Genomic DNA, 23012 nt, shown 5'->3' with positions numbered 1-23012 from the left:
GGGGGGGGGGGGGGGGTCTGGAGTTCACAAGTTTACCAAGGGCTGCTGGGCTCAATTTGTCGTCGATAGCTTTGATATTAATGAATTAAATCAAATTACTGATTCAAATAATTATTGTCGATCGATTAAGGTCTCGTACTCGCACAGTTTATATTGCTTGCTTGCTTGTCTTTGGGTTTTAAAACAGAATTCGAATTCATTGATGTACGAGTTATTGAAATACCGTTAAAGAAATGGTAGACCACCATGAGCCTTTTAGTTTTGGGAACTTTCAACGGATCCTGGTAAGATATTTCAATTTATTTCATACCCTTTCAAACAATAACAAAGAGATATTATGTTAACGCTGCGACCGGATATATGATTTAATTCACCCACAGGTTATTGATAAATAATGACTTTATCATAACGTCATCTGTCAATTTTTTACTTTAAAAAAAGTACTGGTACCAAGATTTCTATCATGGGAATCCATATATTGTTCCAAAATAAAGAGATTTTAAAGAGTTAGAACCCATAATAATGCCAAATCTTTAAAGAAAATTGACACCCGGTTACTATAGATGCGGTAGAACCATCCACCAGGCAATGCCATATTTTTCCCAGATCAAATGTCTACATCGGTGCACCACTTGCATTCTCTGTTAAGTCGGACCAAAACAACGTCGAACAATAACATAGTAGATCTCACACCGATGTTTAAAAATCTCGGTAGCAAATATTTGGGAATTTGTAAAAAAAATATTAACACATTGCTTTCAGTGGTAGTATGGTATTTAAAATTTCAGTAGCCCCACAGTACAACCTTTATGACTTGTTTGGTAGCCTGACCACAAGTTTCAGTTGTCCCGGGCTAGCGGGCTACCGTTAGTTTCAAACCTGCTACATAGTATATAGATGGCAATAAATAACTTGAGCAAATAAAAATCTCACTACAGTACTGTGACATCCTCTAAAGAAATTTATGCATGTTAAATTATGTTGAAAAGCGTATTTTAGCATGTTAAATTATAGCAAGGTCAGCCACTACTTGCGCCTTATAAAGTGTGTATATATGAAGTTAAACAACCATATATTGCGTCATAAACGATTTTTCATTGAGTTTTAGTTATTGTGAGTGCAGACGTAATATTGTGAATTCGATGTTCGTAACAATCGCTCATTTTACATGCGAGATAAATTTGTGCGAAAATAATACGGTCTGTTATCCCTAAGTACCACATTGGCTATCAAATTACCACGGCATTTGCAAAAATTATACATACATATTATTTTTGTCGACATTTAAACTATGTTCATTCACCGGAAAACATTCATCAATGTAATACACGCAGTGGTGAAGTTTTCTGGTCAATTTTTGCATTGATATGTCGACCAAAGAAAGATTATTAAATAAATTTCTTAAAGGAAGAAAACCAGTGCATCAAAAAATAGGTGTTTTATTGACAATTTTCTATGGAAACCGTTACCCCCAGGTCGCCAAAAAGTTCATTTTCCCCGTTTATCAAATAAAGATGTCCCAACATAAAAACTGAACAAATATTAGCTTTATTTAGATTTCTACAACTATCTGTTCTTAGGCTTTTTTTCTAATAAAAAATACTTAATCTACTCACCAAATGTTAATTAAATGTCCAGAATATCCGTTGAGAAAGAGCAGTGTGAACAGTTTTCAATCTTTTATTTTTACTATTACCAGAGTTGGCGAAATGTGCCGGATTGCAGGTGATCTGTGGTTGTTTTTATGTTTGTCCGGTAAATGTTAGAACTCCGTTGGACATTGTGTCTGGTAAATTTTGAAACGCAGTATAGAAAACAAAATTCAATTGAGTAACTCAAAGATTGGTTGTTTGATATTTGGGGGTTTCCTCCATTTATCAATTTAATAGTCCAATCCACACTTTGCAAAAGTTGTTCCCCTTTGCGGGGTCAACCCTAAGGTCAAAAGGGAAAACACAACTTTTCCCTTCTTTATGCAACCAAATATTTTGGCGCCTTGTAAAGAAATCTCTCGGAATTTAATTTATTCCTTCGATGTGTGGGTTGCCCCAACTTGGGGCAATCCAAATTCACAGCGGAAACGGATTTCTAATGTCAAGCGACGAAGTTACAACCCTCTAAACTACAAAGGCTACTGTGAGAAATATATGGGTTTTTCCCCAAAGATGGCGGCCAAGGGACATAACTTTTGTAAAGTGTGGATTGGTCTATAAGACGTTCGTATCAAGTTCAGAGGAAGTTAAAAGTAGTAAACATAAATGACCAACAACCATTTAATGATCGAGTTAACTTTGTTAAAAAAATGGCGTCCGATATGGCGGCGCCAATGAAATGCTTGAAACCCTAATTCAACTTCTATTTTTGAAAATGATTTTCTCATATAGGTACGTGTTACCTTTATATAAGCCTTGCTAGGCTCAGTATTTAAGGGTATTCTAACTTATTTTTAAACATCAGCAGTATATATGATTATAAAGCCTCTAGACTTTACCAAGATTCTACATAACATGAGAAGGCATTACAAAATTTGGACAAAACTGCAGCGAAACAAACACTGCAGAACCATTTTAGAACTGTTCATATTGAAGTACGGTAAACAGAATTTAAGCCGAGTGGCTTTAAATATAAACAATGAAAATGTTTTCACATATTAAACGTGTATTTTTGTCATTTTATTTCCTTGTCTGAATAATTTTCAAGATGTCTGGCAAATTTTGAAAATTTATAGGACACAATGTCTGGTGGATTTCTAGGCCATTTCTCCAACTCTGTATAACTATTAGATGGTGTAAATTAACATGTTAATGTTATTAAAAACACTTTTATATGGATTAAGATAATTAATAACTTAACTTGTCTTAAGTTTATTAAACTGAAATTGAATGTTGCAACTACTTTATTAACTTGTGAAAATTGTAACTTCCATGACAGCATAGTGAATGAGTGATTCAAACAAGAATTTATTTTAACAAATTGTCCTGATTGAGTCAAATGAATTAAAACTTCTTAAAGTAGAACATGAAACGTAGCCAGTACTCTTGGTTTGTCAACATGTTGTTTACAGTTCGCATTTCACTAAACGGGTCATTTCGGTTTGAGGAGAATCATGTACAGTCACTAATAACTGGAATTTAAGGAAACCAATGGAATCCTCAAAATCTTATTTCACCAAATGTAGTCATTCAAATAAAGGCAGGTTACAAACACCTATCCAACTCTGAAGAAATGTCCTCATTTGATAGCTGTTGTGAGATTCTTAGATTCGATAATTCAGAGATATTTCGGTGTAAATTCAAATTACTGTCCATTACAGTTAGAGTTATTTCCTTTTATAAAAAGTTATTGAGTAGTCAGAGTTAATGTTGGTTTAGTGTCCTCTGGCGTTTTAAAAACTCTCCTGAGAATTGCCTACGAGAAGAATATTGTTGTATTTCCTTTAAAAGCATGATGTTGGTGTTAAGTCGCTTTCTGATGCTTTGTCAACATTTAAAGCATGAGAGAGAGAGAGAGAGAGAGAGAGAGAGAGAGAGAGAGAGAGAGAGAGAGAGAGAGAGTTTGTTGGTCTTTACTGCACAATATGCATAATAACACATTTTTTTATTTATTAAACTAAATTGTGTAAAAAGAAAACAAATATGTCTTCCTGTCGATATCTATAAATTCCTGTTTAATGGTAATTAAATTGGAAAAGCATATTGTAGCTTAATTAGTGATATGAAATAACAGATGAATATAATATTGCAATAGAGTAAATATCACTAGACACAATATAAGCTTATTGGTTAATTTTTTGTCTGGAGAACGTGCCGGATGAAATTTTTTACAAATAAATTTTTGACACATTGTTGAATTGAATTAAAAAGTAGCATCACCAAAAATGCCAATATTGAATATAGTATGAAAAGAAAAAAATATTTGCAGCAGAAGTAAAATTGCATTATTTCAGTAAAACATCATTCAACATAACATGACTGGCATATTAGGCCTAAAAAAAAAAAAAATAGGTTTGTTTCCGCTTTCCCGACCGACCCTAACTTAAACCCGCCGACCCAAAAAATTTTTTCGAGTTTTTTCGTAAATTTCCGTTTATATCCGTTTTTTGTTAAAATTTCGTTTTTATCCGATTTAAAAATTTATTGTGTCCTCCAAATTTAAGTCGTAAAAACGCTTATAGAACTTATTGAGATGTCATCAGTGTTGTGTAGATGTTTGTTATTTACAAATGGCAGCACATGTCGTGCCAGTTGAGCTCGAGAAATGTTCCCACCAGCCGGGGAAAAAGTTCATCACATCATTTAAATAATGACAACAAATACTTGTTTTTTTTTTATCTTACCCAGTTTAATAGATAAATGGTTTAATATGCACAATTGAACAGATGGAGAGGGAAAAAAAAAAGATTGAAAAAAAAAAAAAGCCGACCGACCGACCCTAATTTTTTTCAGCCTGAAAGCGGAAACAAACCTATTTTTTTTTAGGCTTTAGGTGTTTCTATAGCTAAGATATTTTGACTAAGACAGATACAGAAAAGTCAGAAGATCCCCAGTGGTGTGGGTTTATAAACAACCACACCATAATCTTGATTCAAAATGGCAAATTCACAATTTTGTCTGAAATTAGCAATTCTTCTTTTAGCCAGCATCACACTATTTGTTCAAAAATTACTTAATAATGTTCTTCTACATAATTTTTTTTCTAGAGAAGGCGACTGTCACCAGAGGAGGGTGCTAAAATTTTATATTCGGTCTGGTCTAGATAAAGACGGATTTCAAGTTAAATACATTTCTGATTTCGAAGGTAAATTTGAGGTTATACAATACATATTTAGTTCACCTGAATGAAGCTGTGTATTTAAGCATTTCATTGGTTCATAAGCAAATTACCAATATATACTTCTATCTGGAGACACTGTTGCTCAGGTGAGCTACCCGCAACGTTATTTTTTACAATCCTATTCTATCCTATTGTGCGTTAATCCTATCGTATCGTGCGTGTATATTGTTCTATCGTGCGTTAGTCCTATCCTATCATGCGTTAATCCTATCAGAATTATCATTTATCAGTATTTTCGTTTATCCTATCGTGTGAATCGTATGCTGCCTTTTCGTGGGAAAGTGATTTTATATTCAAGTTAAAAGTCGTTCAGTAAGCCGCAAACGATAATTCATCGAATAATAATGCACAACTAGATAAAGCACTCAATCAGATAAACAATATTGAGTTATCTGTAGGCAATTACTTTATTTCAAAGATATTTTAAAAAGAAATAAACAAATATAATCATCTCTACAAAATGGAGATAAATGAGTAATATGAGCAGTCAAAATTTAAAGGAACGTGGTAACATATTATTTACCCGTACATTTAATTTATTAAATCGTACGCGGAGAGTGTCTTACTGCTTCACACAACTTGTACGTTACGCGATGTACATATTTTATGCAATAATCTTTAAAAAAATAATTATATTAATAATAGATTTTATAATAATTCAGAACAAGATTGAATTTTATTCTAGGCCACTATTTTCCGTGTGAATTTTCATCAGGCTGAGCTGTTCCGCGATTGGCTGATAGGTAACTTAAACAACACTAGTGTATATGTACAATACAGATAATTTTAGCCCACCTCAATTATATTTTCAGTGTATTTATTTCAAATGAGGCATCTATATTTAGCAATACATTTCGTTTGAAAATAAAATAGAAATTCTGCTTATAACTTAATTGCTTCGTACCTTTTGTTTATCAAAGTATGCAATCATCAGGTTTAGTGTGAATATTGTATATACTCACTGGATAATGAGATTATCCTGAACATCATTTATCCTTTCCTATCGTGCATCAATCCTATCATATCGTGCGTGTATCCTGCTCTATTGTGCGTTAATCCTATCCTATCGTGCGTGTATCCTATCGTTTATCTTGTAAAAAATAATGTTGCGGGTACTGTATGTGACACATATTGTTGAAAGTATAGAATGGTTTTCTGTTTAGGGGTGGGGCTTGGTTATAGACAAAGCATAACAAATTTTCAATTGATATGCATAATTTACATTGGTGTAAATACTAGATTAACTTTCTTAAGAAATTCTTTATTTAATTTTCTTAAATATCTTTTTTAAGAAAAGCCAAAATGACGCTAAGTTGAAAGGAAGAAATTGAAACACTCAAAATATGTTATTCATTATCATCCTAAGGTTTTGGTGTTTTTGCAAAAGAACAGTTCAAAAAAGGAGAGTTTTTGCTGGAATATTTCGGTGAAAATATTTCACCAGAAGAAGCTGCTGTTTGTTCCAAGAAGCTGGATTGTAACATGATGTTTCTTTTTTTTATAAAGGAAAGCAATACTGGTAAGTTACTGTAGATTCATCAATATTCATTGAATACCAATATTTTAGTTTTCGTTGTTGAGTTGATCCATAAATTTATTAAAATCGAGAGTTCTTGTAATGCAATATCAAATAACAAGTTGAATTTAAAGGGTCATTACTCTACCCTTTAAACTGATTTTCACTTAAAATATGAAAATCAATATCGATGACTATTTACTTATCACAGTATCTTCATTTTTCATATCGATAAAAGTTGCCCAAAAAAGTTATACATGTATATAAGTAATTTACTACGTTAATGATGTATATAAATATATTTATATAGTTATTATGATGCTTTCATTTTGCTCTTTATTTCAGCATTGATGCTGCATCTTGTGTTGAACATATTTGTCAGTATGTGAACGACAACAATGTGAAGGACGCAAACGCCAGAATGAAACTACTGGATATCGATGGGAGGCCGAAACTATGTCTTTTTGCTACAAAGACATAGGAGTAGGTGAAGAATTGTCTTATCCATATGGAGATGACAAAAATCTTTGGTGGAGAAATAAGGCATGTTCTGTTTATTTTGAAACTTAATTTTAAAATGCATTATTTTTTATTTATTATGAAGAATTTTAATTAAGGTAATGCAATGTCTGTTAGTCAATATTTCAACTAGGAGTGTGATAAACGCCTGTTAAATTAAGATTAAACGATAAAATCTTATTAGCTTAATGAATAGTATCATCTTATTTGATTTAGAGATGTTTTTGCTGGACAGGCACTATGCTTTTTTGGCTGGTTGTATTTTGTGCAAAATGTGCATTGACTGTAATAATTTTGGAGAAGGGATGTGATGTACAGTTGTACAGTTTAGATAGGGTATAATTACAGCTATTTACCAAAATTTTGGATGATGAAAGCATTCAAAGTTACATTATATACCCCATTTTCAGTGCAGAAATGGTTTATTATTAAAAAAAAAAAAAGATTCTGTAAATATTTGAAACTTTTAGTTTAGAATATTAAGGCAAGAATTAACAAAATGCCAAAGTTCTCATATGCCAGTTTATGTTATTTTTTCCTTATGTTTGCATTGGAAATCTGTAACATTAAATTTTTGGGAGTTGATTTTAATCAACTCTCCTATGCACTTACTCGGGCAAAACGAAAGTGAAACAGTGTTTGGACCTAAGCACAAATCAATACCGCTGACGACACTTAGTTCTTGAAAATAATCGAAATAAATTCGATGCTATGTATTCTGAAGCATTGTTTTTCAGGAAAACTTATTTATTAATACCATGAAAATAATAAGATTTATAAATTGTACAAACAATTTAGATATTTTTTATTTTAAAGTCGTATGTATTCCCACGCTAGAGTTCAATGTAGTCTCGTTCAACCAGACGCTTGGCTGTCTCCGTTAATATCCGACAAAACAGAGTCTCTCTTGTTTGTCGGAAATAAACGGAGACAGCCGAGCGTTTGGTTGAACAAGACAAGAGTGTAATCTTGCCTAAATCCATACAATTTCTCAGAAATATTTCGATTCCTGATACTACTTGCCATGCAAAATCACATATCGATGATTTTTAATAAATGATAATCGATAAAATCAACTCCCGTCAGTACTTCAGTACTTTGATTAATAATGTCAAATCTGACACGGCGTACGAGCACAAGTGAACGTTAAAAGTTTTGAATATATTTCTTATTGTAAGATTAAATGAAGCATTCAAAGTTACATAACCAATTTGATACATACTTTTGAAAAATAATTGTTAAATCATAAAAATTCAATCTTAAAAAGAATTTTCTAGGCAATGTTTTTAGCAGCAGAAGCACACTGTTAACCATTTTTTATTGCTGCTCCATTTGTTATTCATATTTCTGACAAGGAGCGTGTATAATGACTTTTTAGTGTGATACAAGAATATTTCATTACAAATAAACATAAAAATGAATGTAAATAAAAGCTTATTTAAGGATATCTTTGGTCCTACCCTATAACTCACCAGGCCATGCAGACAAATTATCATACCATGTCAATAATTAAGCAGTTTTTAATTTGTCTACATGGCCAGGTGTGTTATAGGACTTTAACAGTCTTAATATTTATCAATAAAATTAATGGTTAAGTCTTGCCAATTATCAATTTAATATTCATCCTTTTCTTTTAGGAAAAAATTATACCTGATTTGTATATCTATGGTAATTGGAAAATTCCTTGTTTTATTGTTGTATTATTTGAAGGCTTTACACCAACATTAATCTGCATTTAGTTGATAAAATAATTATCAGTTGCTCTATTTCTATGTTTTGATAACTTATTCAAGTTATTGTTTTATCTGCATTTAGTTGACAACATTATTATTTGTTGCTGTATTTCTATGTTTTGTTAACTTATTCCTGTTATTTTATCAATCTTTGATGGTCTTATTAAGTTATTACTAGTCATTACTTTACTAAACTTGCATGGATGACATCTTATGATACATTTACAGCTGACATGCTTGAATGCTGAATTTGACCCATCAATTTTAAATGCTGAAGGAGGTTAAAGTTTTTAGAGCAAGTGAAAGTTTTTTGGGCATATGACCTTAATCAGAAACATCTAAATTATTGGTTTTAGCTTTACTATATACACTTAGATGGATGATACATCTTCTGATACTAAAGTACTTAATAGGCTTGAATGCTGAATCTGACCCATAGATTCCAGGTGCTTGAGTTGTTTAATGTTTTTGAACAGGTTATATTTTTTGGAGCAGGTGCCCTTTGATGGCCATTTATAAGTTATTAATTACTATTCCTTATTACACTAAACTTGCATGAATGGTATATCTTATGATACTTTGAATGCAAATGACATGCTTGGATGCTTGGAATCTGAACAGTCAATTTCAGATGCTGGAGGAAGTTAAGGTTTTTGAAGCAGGTCAAATATTTGGGATCAGAAGCTTTTTGATGGCCATATCTAAGTAATTATTGGGTCTACCTTTGCCAAATTTTGCTGGATGATGCATCGTGTGGTAATTATGCACCACAAGAGAAGGGGGAATTGACCATTAATGAATTGCTGTTTTCCAAATAGTCTGTGGATTTTTATCATATTAATACCCCCCCAAAATACTTAATTTGTGCAATTTGGAGATTGAGTTATCAGGCTTTGAACTCAATATTATGCCAACTTAGATATATTCAAGATCTTTTACATAGAGTTTATGATATGAAAGATTGGTCATTGCAAATCATTTTTGTTACTAATCTTGTCAGTTGTGAAATCATAAGTTATTGTGAAAGAATGATTTGGGCCCACTTTTTTTCATTTTTTTTTATAACTGCTGCAAATCTATTTTTAGAAAAATGACATTAATGTATATATTTGTTACTTTCTTGCAGATAGTGACTCGGATCCATTTGACTTAAATGAGTCATCTTTGGTGGAAGAATCATATAGCGATAGTCTCTCCTCTGTAGGTAAGAATTCATCATACATTTCTTTATTCATCTTGAGTTTTTTTAAGGGGACCAAATTAGAGACATTGGTATTGTGTATCTTCTGTGGGGTGATTAAGGAGCAGTCTTTACCAAAAAAATTTTTCAACACCTGCCCTTCGGGCAGGTGTATCAATGAATTGTACCAGCCCGAACAAAAATTTACATGCCCAAGAAAAAACTCACAGAAAAAGTTTTATTAAAGTCATTTTATTCTTAAAGTTAATATCTGCATTTATATTCTCTCTAGTTCTCTTTCAACTTCAAGCTCTGTTAGTTCATTATCACGATCACTATCAGAATCTGATTCTGTGTCACTCTCAGTGACAGTCTCTCCTTCGACTTCCATTTCAACCTGTAACAACATAAAGATGTAAGTCAGGTACAAAGTATAAACTGTAAATTTTAATTGTCTCTGTGTACACTACAAGCACAGTAGTCAGTATAGCAGTTATGTAACTATACCTCATTTTCCACCTCCGGGATATCAGAGACAGACACTTGTGGTTCCTCCTCCACCCCCTCATTTGAATCCAATACCTCAACATCAATAGGTTCTGCATAATGTGTATTCAAAGAAGCTGCCACAGGAGTTCTTCTTGTATAGTTCAGACGCCTTTGTTGCCCAGTTGGAGTTTTCTAGATAAAATAAGTTCTATAATATTAATAACCAATTCCATTTGATATACATGTATAAGATTAATCAAAAGATCTCAGACTACAGAGTTAGAAAATAAATTTACCATCCAGAGTTTAATTGCTTTGTCAGGATCAAATTCCTGGATTGATTTGGACTGAAGCTGAATGGTCAGCAAGTCATTCAGTGTGGTTGTCTTCATCCTTCCTCTTCGCTTGCCCTTGCAGAGTTTCATTGCTGAAAAGGTACAGTCATTGGCAACTGATGTTGGAGGAAAACAAAGAATCAAGTCCAAAAGCCTTAACACGTTCTGAACACCATGATTAGCTAACTGGGTATGAACGGTAGGCCAGGTCAAAGTAATCCTGCTCTGGTACCTTAGGGAAAACAAAAACCTTGTTCAACACTCTATAGACTAAGTTACAAGTTATATTATTTGCTGTATTTCTATGAAAAAGAAGCATAATACATACCTTTCATAAATAATTGCCTTCAATAGGGTCCATTCCTGAAGCATATCCTCCAAATAACAATCAAAAAATTCTTCAAATTTGTTTGCCAGGAACCTAACTTCTTTATTCCCAAATTCTATATAAAAAGTAAATTTATAATTTATTTTAAACATATTATATTGAATAATCAAATGGGTTGCAATTGGGCAATAGGCAAAACCTATGCAAACCCTTTCCAAAGCACAAAGTCAAGCAGCGGTGACACAAAACAATCTATAGAATACAGCATTATCAGTTTACAGAGTGATATATTATAATTGATATTTTTTATATGAGACGGGGGATAATTGGATATTATATAATAATCCTGACTTTGTCATATATAAATAAAATTATAAGTTAATTTGTAGTTATAACATATACATGAACACATTCATACCTACAAGTACATTTATAAACCCACCACCTTATTCATTCAATTTCATACCAACAGACAAACATAAGCATAGAGTTCTCATGATCCAAATTCAGTAACTAAAATAGTATCATTACTGCAATTAAAAAGAGTACTTATATTAATAAATAAAAGAGTCAAAAAGTAAATAAATTTATGATATTTATCACATTTCAAATTCATCGTGCATTTAATACTTTCAAAATCTGCTAAAGATATATATATGTTAGTATTTGACAAACTCTGATCAGATGAAATTGATGAATATCATAAACTAAATAAACTGGAACATCAACCAAAACTAAACTGGAATTAATATCTGGAAAAAAGTAAAACAGAAACACAATAATTAAACTATCAAGAGCCAACAGGAAATTAACCAGGTATGCTGTCTGATCCATTCTCTGGCCAATTTAAAAATGATCCAATGAGAGTTGCTTCAACAATATCAGTGTAAGGAAATCTGTTTTCCATTGAATCTACAAGTTTGGCCAACAAATCCTGCACTTTGGCATTTGGTTTTGCTCCATGAAAAACCAAAGGTATTCCCTGATAAGTCTCACTTTCAAGCACCTCATTCACGGACAAAATATCTCTACAAATTATGTGCATTTTGCCATTATAATTCAATGCATTGTCTCAAATAAGTTAACTACATTTTACAAGAGGATTCAAACTTTTAAGTATCGTTTACAAAATACATACACTGATTCCATCTGTTGAAGAACAGCTTTTGTGGCATTCATTCTGTGGAATCCATCTGCTAAACCAAGACCTCGTGTTTGTAAGTATAAGGATAACTTCATCAAGTGGGAAATAACCTCCTAAAATTTTTAGAATAGAATATACACAGTTAAGTGTTAAATTGCATATTCTACAACACTGAAAATTTCAAAAATATTTAGTTTTGTAAAATATACCTTCAATTTCAAAATGTATGTGATAACATGCCCATCACCAATCAGTCTAGCGTATCCTTCCGCTTTCGCATTGTTGTGAGAACTTGTTTCAAGCTGTTGCCTTATTGCCCTGTAACCTGTAATTAAATTTTATGAAAATGAAATTTGTATAACTACATGTAATATTATATAAATAGTGCCTGTTTGGGAGGGTAACAGTTGAAATTGACACCCCGAGAAAACCATTGTCAACCGACGCGAAGCGGAGGTTGACAATGGTTTTCGAGGGGTGTCAATTTCAACTGTTATCCTCCCAAACAGGCACTATTTATTTTGTTATACTGAATGTCTTTTTAAAAATTTTTAAGAAAATTTTACTGCTTTTATATAGGAATAACGTGAATTCTACAGCGAACCGTACGCGCATAATTTTCGCGCATGTAATATTTTTTAATGTTACCCGTTGCCAAGTGCGTTGCTAACGCTGAGGGTAATAGTAAATATTATTAACTGCGTCTTAACCAATCAGATTTCAGTATTTAACATAAAAGTATAACAATGTATAATGTATCAATAATCATCGAGTTTATCCTTATATGATTTCTTTTTTAATAAATAAAATAATTATCTAAATAGTTATTTTTATTTAGCAAAATAAATTACCCTTGATAAGTACTGTAATTGCTCTGTAAGTGTGAGGCAGCCATCGCGTTCCTCCTACTCTTGTAGGCAACACTTGTTTCATGTTCAGTGAAGTAAAGCTGCGCTTAAGGGCCGCCTTTTGAGTTGGACTTTTTCTGTACAAATAATACAAGCCTAGCAATAAGGTCATACATTTGGCATAAAGCTTTGGCTGTGCAGACTTTATTCCATCCTTGAAACTAAGTTCAAGTCGATGTGCCAGGCAATGTGTTATAACTAAGTGTGGTCTTGTCTCTCTAAGTAAAACACCTAATCCTGACTTGCAGCCTGAAATTCAAATGAAATTTTTTTATTGAAATTGCACATTTAAATCACTTATTAAGACATCAGTTAAACAAACTAATGTAATTATGTTTAATTTTAACGACTAATAACTTTACTCAAATTTATATTTTATCAAACAAGAGTAACTAAACACACCTTGCATATTTGAAGCTCCATCAGCACAGAAACCAACAAGTTTTTTTTCAAACACCTCTACCAGGTCCAGGCTCTCAAATATCTCCCTGAATAATAAGTGAAGGTTAGAGGCTGATGTTGATTCAGGGCTTCCAATGAACAAATACATATCTTCAACTTTTCCACCATTACACGTTCTTATGTAAATATTTTGCAGTTCTTCCCCCGTGAAATCCGTGACCCCATCACAAGTTAGTGAAAAAAAGGGACTCTCCCTCAACTTATCGCAAACCTCCTTCCTAGTCACAGCTGCAATATTTTTCACCATAATGGCAACAGCTTTGTCGTTTACATATTGGTCTCCTATGTCAACACCTTTTATTTTGTCTAGCATGCAAATGAAGTTATAGTCCTTAAAGCTCTTGTTGTGCTTAGCGATAGCATGAGCTGTGCGAAATTTTATAACTAGTTTGTCATATTCAGCTTGCTTCAACATAAGAAGACTTTTGGAAGCTAAACTGTCATCAGGGTGCTTGACCGAGTATTTAATAGCAAAATGCTTGTGCCATTTGCTACTTTCATGATCTTTCACCGCATCCAAACGGAAATGATTTGATCCTGTGGTAAATGAGCCCTGAACGGCCTCCTTTTTACACCACTCGCAGAACATCACATCAGATAAAACATTGTACACTAACCAAGGTCTGTCTACTTGCCATTGGCTTTGAAATTTTCTGCATCGTTTCTTCTCGTACTGTGGTTTTGAATTCACTCCACTGGACTGCTTTTGTGTAGCTTTCTTCGCAGGCTGTGCTGAGTCTCTGTATTTCAGACCAGGAATCATGGCGAGTTGTTGCCATCGACGTTAAAAAGACGCTTTAATATCTACGAACACAATCGAGTATTGCAAACGTTTGTATGATTCGAATTAAGTGGGTTAAGTTGTACGAAGATTTATTCATATTAGTTAATTTATTGAACGAATCGATGTTTTAAAAATGGCGACAAACGTAAATAAAATATCAATTGGAGATTGAAAGTTTACATGCCCATCGGGCTTGCGAGTGTGTAACTTTCACATGCCCTCTTTCATTTTTACCAGGCCCCGGGCATCGGACTCCCGAGATTTGTCGCAGACTGAAGGAGACCAATAAAGTGATCTATGTGTACTTTATATTTTGTGTTTCTTCTTTGGGATGATTAAGGGGACCAGTTAAGTTAACTTTGTTATTAAAGAGTAGGTGATAATCATGTTGTTTATCCTAAATAGAATGATTATGGGACCTATTCATTAATGTGTTTTTTTTATCATATTAAATGTATCTTATTTGGGATGATAAAAAAACTAATTCAATAACTTATGTATATATACTCTACATTTTGAGTATCTTTGTTTGTATGATTATGGAGACCAATTTAGTATCTTTTGTTTTATACTTTACATTTTATGTATCTGTTGGAATGATTAAGGGGACCACTTTTGTATATCTTTGCTGGGATGATTAAGGGGACCAATTTCATATCTTTTGTTTGTGTACTTTAGATTTTGTGTATCTTTGTTAGGATGATTTAAGGGGCCATTTTGGGTAGCTTCCTTCCAAGTTGGGATAAATATAAGAGGACCAGCTCTTAGTCCTACATACCCTATTCTTACTATACATAACTTAAAGGGAATTGGACATGATTTGAGGTCAACATTTTATTTTTTATGTATAAAATGGTTTGAATGTGCATTTCGAATGATCAGACAAAATTTGAATGTTAGGAGTCAAATTACAAGCTAAATACAGAGATGAAAGCTCATTTGTACGTCAAAAAAATCTCAAGTCTTGTGTTTGTTTACAGATAATGTAAAGTAAAGTTAGTCACAAATGACTTGTGCCAAACAAGATCATTTGATTTAATATGTTCATAAATAATATTGTCAGCAAAGAAAGCAACACTTGATCAAAATTTATGCCACTACATCACACAAAGAATTCTAAACTCTTTCCATGGAGGTTACTCGATATTGACTTTCAAATTTAAATGAAGCCTTAAAGATAACCATATTTACAATTCTAAACATTAAAAATGGAGAACTAAATATGAAAAATTGTAGCTCAAATCGCGTTTTGGTCCCTTTAAAGAAATACATGTATATGGCTTCTGATCATGTAATTTTTACACTACATATAGACTTATCATTAAATTTTTTTTCCTCCTTAGATGAAATTCTAGAGTCAAAAGAGAAGAAAAACCCAAGGACTGGTAAATATTTATGTATTATTAATGTCAATGTATTTTGGGGCAAAATAGAATTATTGTTTGTTTGGAATTGCCTCCAGCCTAATTGAAAATATACCCCCCCATTCCCCACCCCTGCTAAAAAATATTGTTCATACTTGTCTTCATTGTTTACAAGTTAGTTCAGTTGAAATGTCAGATATTGTTTGAGGTGGAAAACTTTTCCTTTATGCATATATTTCCATTCAAGTAAATGTTGAAGTAAAAATAAAGTAATGGATTTGATCACACTCGACCAAATTTATCACCTTAAAATACCCCAAAAATGATTCTTTATTCTTTAAATATAGACAATATTATACAGTTGTTGACTGGGGTCGAGGGCAACAGTTGATCTGTCGGACCGGCTCGCAAACTGTTGCCCAAGGTCGAAGGCCGCGGTTAACATTTTGCGAGCCGTTCCGACAGATCAACTGTTGCCTGAGACACAGTCAACAACTGTTTTGTTATACCCCTTCTAATCAATAACACGTTTTTGCGGAATGTGACGTCACCGGTCAACAGTCTTTTTTAACAGTCGATTTTAACAGTTCCAGTCTAACAGTTCCAGTCCAACAGTCAAAATGCTGGACTTTTTTTTGTATAGAGTTATATAGTAACTGTTTTACAGGGGTATAACTATGTACTTTTTAGCTCACCGAGACGAATTCCAATGCTGATTCCATATTTGTTGATTGTTTAAATGACTGTTTATTATATTCAGTTTGTGTTTTTAGAACATTTCTAAATAGCTAGCACCAAGTGTTCTATTTACAAAATAGTCATTCACAAGTGCTAAACATCTCTACAGTAGCAGTATTTGTTACTTTTATAATTTATAATCAATAATTCTGGATGCATCCAGAATTATTGATTATAAATTATAAAAGCCTTTCAACATAATTTTTATTTTTGGTCGAACACGAAACAGTACAACAATTGTTAAGATGTGAAAAATAAAAGTGTTGTACATTTTAAATAATGCACCATTTGACATAAAAATAAATATTCTGTGAGAGTCTCTCGCATACATACATGTAAATTAATCAATATGTTCCGATCAAGTTAGACATACATCTATTTGTAAGGCAGGAAATTTGGCCTCCTTTGCGACAGTATCTAAAACATTACCGCCTACTTTAATAGTCGGCGTCGGCGTCGGCGTCCGGACCTGGTTAAAGTTTTTGTTGCAGGTCCTGTATCTAAGCTATTACTTGCCCTATCTTCACCAAACTTGCATGGATGATGCATCTGGACCTACTTATGGACTTGAAAGACTTGGATGCTGAATCTGAGTCCTAAATTTCAGATGCTGGAGGAGGTTAAGGTTGTTGGACCAGGTTAAAGTTTTTGTTGCAGGTGCCCTTTGATAGAAATATCTAAGTTACTGCAGGTCTGTACTTCACCAAACTTGCATGGATGGTGTGTCTTATGATACTGATGCATCAGAAAGGTTTGAGTGCTGAATATGAGCTATAGGTTTCGGATGCTGGAGGAAGATAAGGGTTTTGGAGCAGGTTAAAGTTTTTGTTGCAGGTGCCCTTTGATAGCAATATCTAAGTTACTGCAGGTCCATACTTCACCAAACTTGCATGGATAGTGTGTCTTATGATACTGATGCACCAGACAGGCTTGAGTGCTGAATCTGAGCTATAGGTTTCGGATGCTGGAGGAGGTTAATGTTTTTGGAGCAGGTTAAAGTTTTTGTTGCAGGTGCCTGTTGATAGCAATATCTAAGTTACTGCAGGTCTGTACTTCACCAAACTTGCATTGATGGTGTGTCTTATGATACTGATGGACCAGGCAGGCTTGGGTGCTGAATCTGAGCTATAGGTTACAGATGCTGAAGGAGGTTAAGGTTTTTAGAGCTGGTTAAAGTTTTTGTTGCAGGTGCCCTCTGATGATTATATCTTAGTTACTACTTTTCCTAACTTCACCAGACCTCCATGGATGGTGCGTCTTATGATACTGATGCACCTGACAGGTTTGAATGCTGAGTCTGAGCCATAGGTTTCAGATGCTGGAGGAGGTTAATGTTTTTGGAGCAGGTTAAAGTTTTTGTTGCAGGTGCCCGTTGTTAGCAATATCTAAGTTACTGCTGGTCCGTACTTCACCAAACTTGCATGGATGGTGTGTCTTATGATCCTGATGGACCAGGCAGGCTTGGGTGCTGAATCTGAGCTATAGGTTTCAGATGCTGAAGGAGGTTAAGGTTTTTAGAGCTGGTTAAAGTTTTTGTTGCAGGTGCCCTCTGATGATTTTATCTTAGTTACTACTTTTCCTAACTTCACCAGACTTCTATGGATGGTGCGTCTTATGATACTGATGCACCTGACAGGTTTGAATGCTGAGTCTGAGCCATAGGTTTCAGATGCTGGATAAAGTTAAGTTTTTTGGAACAGGTCACATGTTTAATAGATAATAGTACTATTTCAAACTTGCATAGTTGATTAAACTGTAGTATGAATGAATCACAGAGGAAGCTTCAGATGCAGAGCTTGATCTCCATTATCAAGGATGCCCAAAAATATATCTTAGTTATTACAGGTCCTAACTTCACCAAACTTGAATGGATGGTGTGTCTTATGATACAGATGCACCTGACAGGCATGGATGTTGAATCTGAGCCATAGGTTGTGGATGCTGGAGCAGGTTAAGGTTTTAATTGCTAGTGCCCTTTGATGATGATATCTTAGTTATTACTGGTCTGAATTTCACCAAACTTGCATGGAGATGCATCTTATGTATACTGATGCACCTGACAGGCTTGAATGCTGAATCTGAGCCATAGGTTTCGGATGCTGGATGAGGTTTAGTTTTTTTGGAACATGTCACATGTTTTAAAGATGATAGCTTGCTTGATTTAACTATATTATAAATGAAACGCAGAGGTTGCGTCAGATGCAGAGCCTGATCTCCATTATCTAAAGAATGCTAAAGAATGTTTGTTGATTAATGATATAACATGATTCCTATGATATAGTATTGTTTGGTATGAAACAATATTGTTTGATATGACACAATATAATATCATACGTAATATTATAAAAAAGTTGTATGATATGATATGATATTGTATCAATTTTTTTTTTATATTTTATGTTATGATATTGTATCATGATATCGTTATGTGTAGTATTGTATATTATGGTACAATATTGTATAATATTATATTGTATTATTAATTTATCACATGATACTATTAGATAAGATATTGCAAAATATAATATTGTATCCTATGATACAATATTGTATATTCTATAATATTGTATCATACGATATTGTATAATATGATATTAGTTTCTGTAATATAGAATTATATCACATAAAATTGTATAATATGATACTGTAATATTATATAATATTGTATCATACGATATTGTATAATATGATATTGGTTTATAATATGATATATTATCACATCACATATTATTGTATTGTATGATATTGTTAAACATATTATTGTATCATATGATACAATATGTATAAAATAATATTGTATTATAAAAATGTTTACTTTATCACATAAAATTGTATCATTTGATATGATACAATGTTGTATCAAATTATATTGTATCATATGATACAATATCATATTATGTATTAAAAATGATACAGTATCATACAATATCATACAATATAATATCATATGTTTCAATGTTATGATGTATTATGTAATATGATATTGTAATATACTACTATATTGTTATATATATTATATAATGATATTGTATTATTTGATCAAATACAATAACGTATAACACAAATACAATGTCATATCATACGTTACAATATCATATCTCATTATTGTTTATTATGGTGTTTTATTGTATTATATGATATATGTTGTAAATATGATAGGATGCAATATTTAATGTTATTTTATTGTATTGATTAACAAATGAACATATGATTATCATACAATTTTTTAACAGATGATATACGATATTGTGTCAAAACAGAATCCATGAATATCCAAGATCATAAAGTATGATTTTCATTTAATATGATAATGGGGGTCTCTTAAAGGTGAAGACTCATAAATGTGATGTCTCGTCTCGGTGAGCTTTGTAATCTGTGATTACCTATGTTTTTATAGATTATACAGTGCCTCAATTTTCTGGATTGGATATCAATTTAGGATTGACAAATGTATAATGGATACTGTTCACACAAAGAAAACCTGGTTTGCTGTCATTTTGACAGCTTTTTTCTTGTTTAAGTATGGCCCTGAATTTTTTGGGGGGAGGAGGGGGCGGGTTGTGTTGATGACAATTTCATTAGGTATGCGCTTTTGGAACTCAAGATGGCTAATGAATATATAAAAAAGCCCTCCCGCATCTACTTATTTACTACTTTAAAAAAAATTGCCACCCTCCTCCATCTATTTAGGAGAAATTTGGCCCGAGAAACGTAATGATAATTGTATGTCACCTAACACATGCAAATTTGAATTATCAATGTTTTTTTCTGTATTTTAACAGTGAAGTGGTCAAAGGAAGATACAGCAGATTTGAAATCTCATTTTAGAAAGTACATATTTACTCAGAAAGACAATAACACAGGGAATCTACCATGTAAGTAACAATTTATTTAGCTCATGAACTGTAAATTAAAGGTGATCATTTGAATTGTTACTTCAAGCGAGCCTGGCTAATGACATGAAGTTGGCTGTTAGCCCTCCTGTCTGTTGACTATTTTGTCACAAGACCACTAACTGCATGAGAATAGACTTAAGTTAAAGTTTTTATTTCAATGTGATTCCTGCAGAATATGATTGTAGCGACATGCCGAAAAATACATAACCTGCATTAGATGTTAAATATTTATCATATAATATTTTATATTATAATTTGAATTTTACATTATAAAGTAATTAAGAATGGCAACATTTTGAGACCTTTTGTAATAAATATCCCCCATCATAAATGTTGAAATATTCAGAAATTAATGACTTCTTGTATAGTATGAAATTATGAAAAATAATTACAACAAACAGCTAACAACCTTGAAAATCCATTTTAAAAATACATATTCGAAGCGAAGCAGACACAGTCGATGTTGAAATTAAATACAAAGTGGGTAAACTAATACTCTTTATTTTATCTCGTATGATTTTGCCAAGTCAATTAAGTGTTCGCTGCTAGAAGTATTCCCTGTTTTATACACAATATCATTAAAGTCTTCTGTACCCTGAACCTCAAACCAAACTTTAATATTTAACAGCCCAGACACGATAACACTGGATTGTTATACTACAAACAAAAACTGCCGATAAAATGTACAGCACGATACTTGACATATTTTACAAAACTTTTTTGTTTGTAAGAAATGATAAAAGTAATGATACAAGTAATACATGATATTATTACTGACCACATACTGGCCTCATTTATTGAGTACATACACCGAATCCAGTCATTAAAAAAATTTGAATGTAAAAATCAAAATCAATTCTCTCAAAAATATGACGACCAGAGGCTACTAACATGTAAACTTGATCTGTTGTTTGACATTTTGAAGCAAGTTAATATTATTCTTCAAACCCATAATGAAAAAAATTGTGAAAAACTGAAGTGGGATAGACAGATGGAGAAAAAATCTCTAGTTCCCTTCAGTGAAGTCGGTTGGGGAATTTGTTACCTAATTTAGGATTATTTCATTGAGATTGATTAAAATATTAATGTTTAAAATGATGACTTTATGCCTATTTATGTGGTGTTCATGAACATGTTTTTAAAAATATAATCAATGACAAATCATTCAATCCTCTTTATTTTTTACAGGTAAGAAAGAAAGTAAGGACTTCCTGAAGACAAATAATATATCATCATTGTTTTGCCTCGGACTAGAATGTCGCGACGTCATTGGATGAAACGCGTCACGTGGCTGCCTTACAAATTTCTTTAAAAGGCAAGCGTCAAAATTTATAGGGCAACATGGCAGACGTAACGTTATTTGAACTGATTTTCTACACAAACGTTTGTTTACATATCAAACTTTAGGTCCTCGACAAAACAAAACACTTATTAGGTTTGTTACTGACTGTTTAAAGTCAGTAACAAACCTAATAAGTAATATTAGATGGTCTTCATATGAAGACAACAATTTCCAAAGCCAGAACAAAGATTTTTAATGAGAGAAAAACAGCGAGGCTAAGAACTTCCAAAAAACTCGCAGAGTTGGAGTTGGTGGCTATATGAACAATTTAAAAATGAACATGACTTGTGAATATGCATATGAATAGTATGTAGTTTTCTAGTCAGATATTAGCAATTAGTACATCTCATGGGGGAGTGGTCACGATTTTTGTCAGATTTTTATTTTTGTATTTTTTATTGTTTATAATGCATTAGTATAATGCATTTCTAATGACCAACCACAATTTGAGTGTTAGTTGTAGTGTTATAAGCCAGATGCAGAGCTTCAATTCTTTGTTTTGTAAGAAGGCTTGTGTCTTATTTTTTTGACTTACATTGGTTCAATACACCGGTAAAAGTTCTTTTTCAAGCTGATTTTTTTTATCTGCTAATTTGTTTTGTACATCAATAAACAGCTCCTTGTATTTGTCAAATTCATTTCATGTCTTAACCTGGAATTTCAAAATGTAAACAAACACATGGCACAAGTCTTGTTTACATTACTTATGTTACCCTTGTGTACCAATGAACATCATATTATTTAGTTTTAACAGTCTTGCTCAACTAAAAGTGCAAAGTGTTGAAAAAAAAGTTTGGTTAAGAATCACTTTGTAACTGACAGACTGCATTATATTTGCTGAATTAAAAATTCAGCTTTGAGCTATGATTGAATGTAGACTGGTCATTCAAGGGAGAAATGAAAGACATTGACTAAAATGCTCCACATTGTTGTAATTCTCTTTGACTTTTGCTCAAGAATTTTTGAAAACAGTACAATTGATGTTTTAATTTTTATGTTGTTTTTAAAGAAATGAATAATAAGTTGGAACAAATTGAATTTTTCCTATAAAATTGTTTGAATATGTAATAAAAGAATTTTAGAAAGCCCAATTTTGTTTTTCTGGTATTTTTTTAAAGTTCCCAATAGTTGTATTTTGAGATGCAGATAATGAAAGATTATTTCATCATTTTATTTCTAGTGTTTTTGATTCATTAATTTGGAACTTTGGTATTGTTTGAGACACTTATGTAGGCACTGAAATATTTCATACATTTGTGTAGTTATTTTTTATTTGTCACTCGCTTCTCAAAGTCAGAAAATACCTACACCTTTTCACCTTTTGACATGCCTTTAACTGAAGTATAACCTCTGTAATATTAGAGATTAAAAAAATATATAATAAAAAGTAGGAATCATCGCAAATTTAGAAATTAAAGAACTAAAGAACTGATAAGAAAAG

General features: G+C 32.4%; 3 protein-coding genes and 1 pseudogene across 5 annotated transcripts; 2 read left to right on the top strand and 2 right to left on the bottom strand.

The window, feature by feature from the left end:
* The first annotated feature begins 233 nt into the window (after positions 1-233).
* LOC128174787 (N-lysine methyltransferase KMT5A-like) lies at positions 234-8052 on the top strand (annotated as a pseudogene).
* Positions 8053-9190: 1138 nt separating this feature from the next.
* LOC128174786 (uncharacterized) lies at positions 9191-22662 on the top strand. The gene is made up of 5 exons (XM_052840245.1): positions 9191-9263; positions 9728-9805; positions 15575-15616; positions 20116-20208; positions 21418-22662. The coding sequence occupies exons 1-5, from the start codon at positions 9191-9193 to the stop codon at positions 21504-21506; spliced, it is 375 nt and encodes a 124-aa protein (XP_052696205.1). The 3' UTR covers positions 21507-22662.
* Positions 10037-10699, bottom strand: LOC128172248 (uncharacterized). The gene is made up of 3 exons (XM_052838040.1): positions 10567-10699; positions 10289-10462; positions 10037-10178 (listed from the first exon to the last, which is right to left on the bottom strand). The coding sequence occupies exons 1-3, from the start codon at positions 10693-10695 to the stop codon at positions 10059-10061; spliced, it is 423 nt and encodes a 140-aa protein (XP_052694000.1). The 5' UTR covers positions 10696-10699; the 3' UTR covers positions 10037-10058.
* On the bottom strand, positions 10712-14503 carry LOC128172247 (zinc finger protein 862-like). 3 transcript variants are annotated; one of them, XR_008242224.1, is made up of 6 exons: positions 13388-14503; positions 12929-13234; positions 12287-12402; positions 12072-12190; positions 10934-11048; positions 10712-10837 (listed from the first exon to the last, which is right to left on the bottom strand). XR_008242224.1 is itself a non-coding variant. In XM_052838039.1 (5 exons), the coding sequence occupies exons 1-5, from the start codon at positions 14208-14210 to the stop codon at positions 11036-11038; spliced, it is 1377 nt and encodes a 458-aa protein (XP_052693999.1). In that variant the 5' UTR covers positions 14211-14503; the 3' UTR covers positions 10722-11035. The 3 variants fall into 3 exon arrangements, 2 of the variants coding, with proteins under 2 accessions (XP_052693999.1, XP_052693998.1); XM_052838039.1 differs by having other exon boundaries at positions 10722-11048; XM_052838038.1 differs by lacking the exons at positions 10712-10837; positions 10934-11048 and having other exon boundaries at positions 12038-12190.
* Positions 22663-23012: the final 350 nt, after the last annotated feature.

Source organism: Crassostrea angulata, chromosome 2, assembly GCF_025612915.1.
Source record: "Crassostrea angulata isolate pt1a10 chromosome 2, ASM2561291v2, whole genome shotgun sequence".
NCBI lineage: Eukaryota > Metazoa > Mollusca > Bivalvia > Ostreida > Ostreidae > Magallana > Magallana angulata.
The sequence above is the reverse complement of the archived record's forward strand: the minus strand, read 5'-3'. Positions and strand labels throughout refer to the sequence as shown.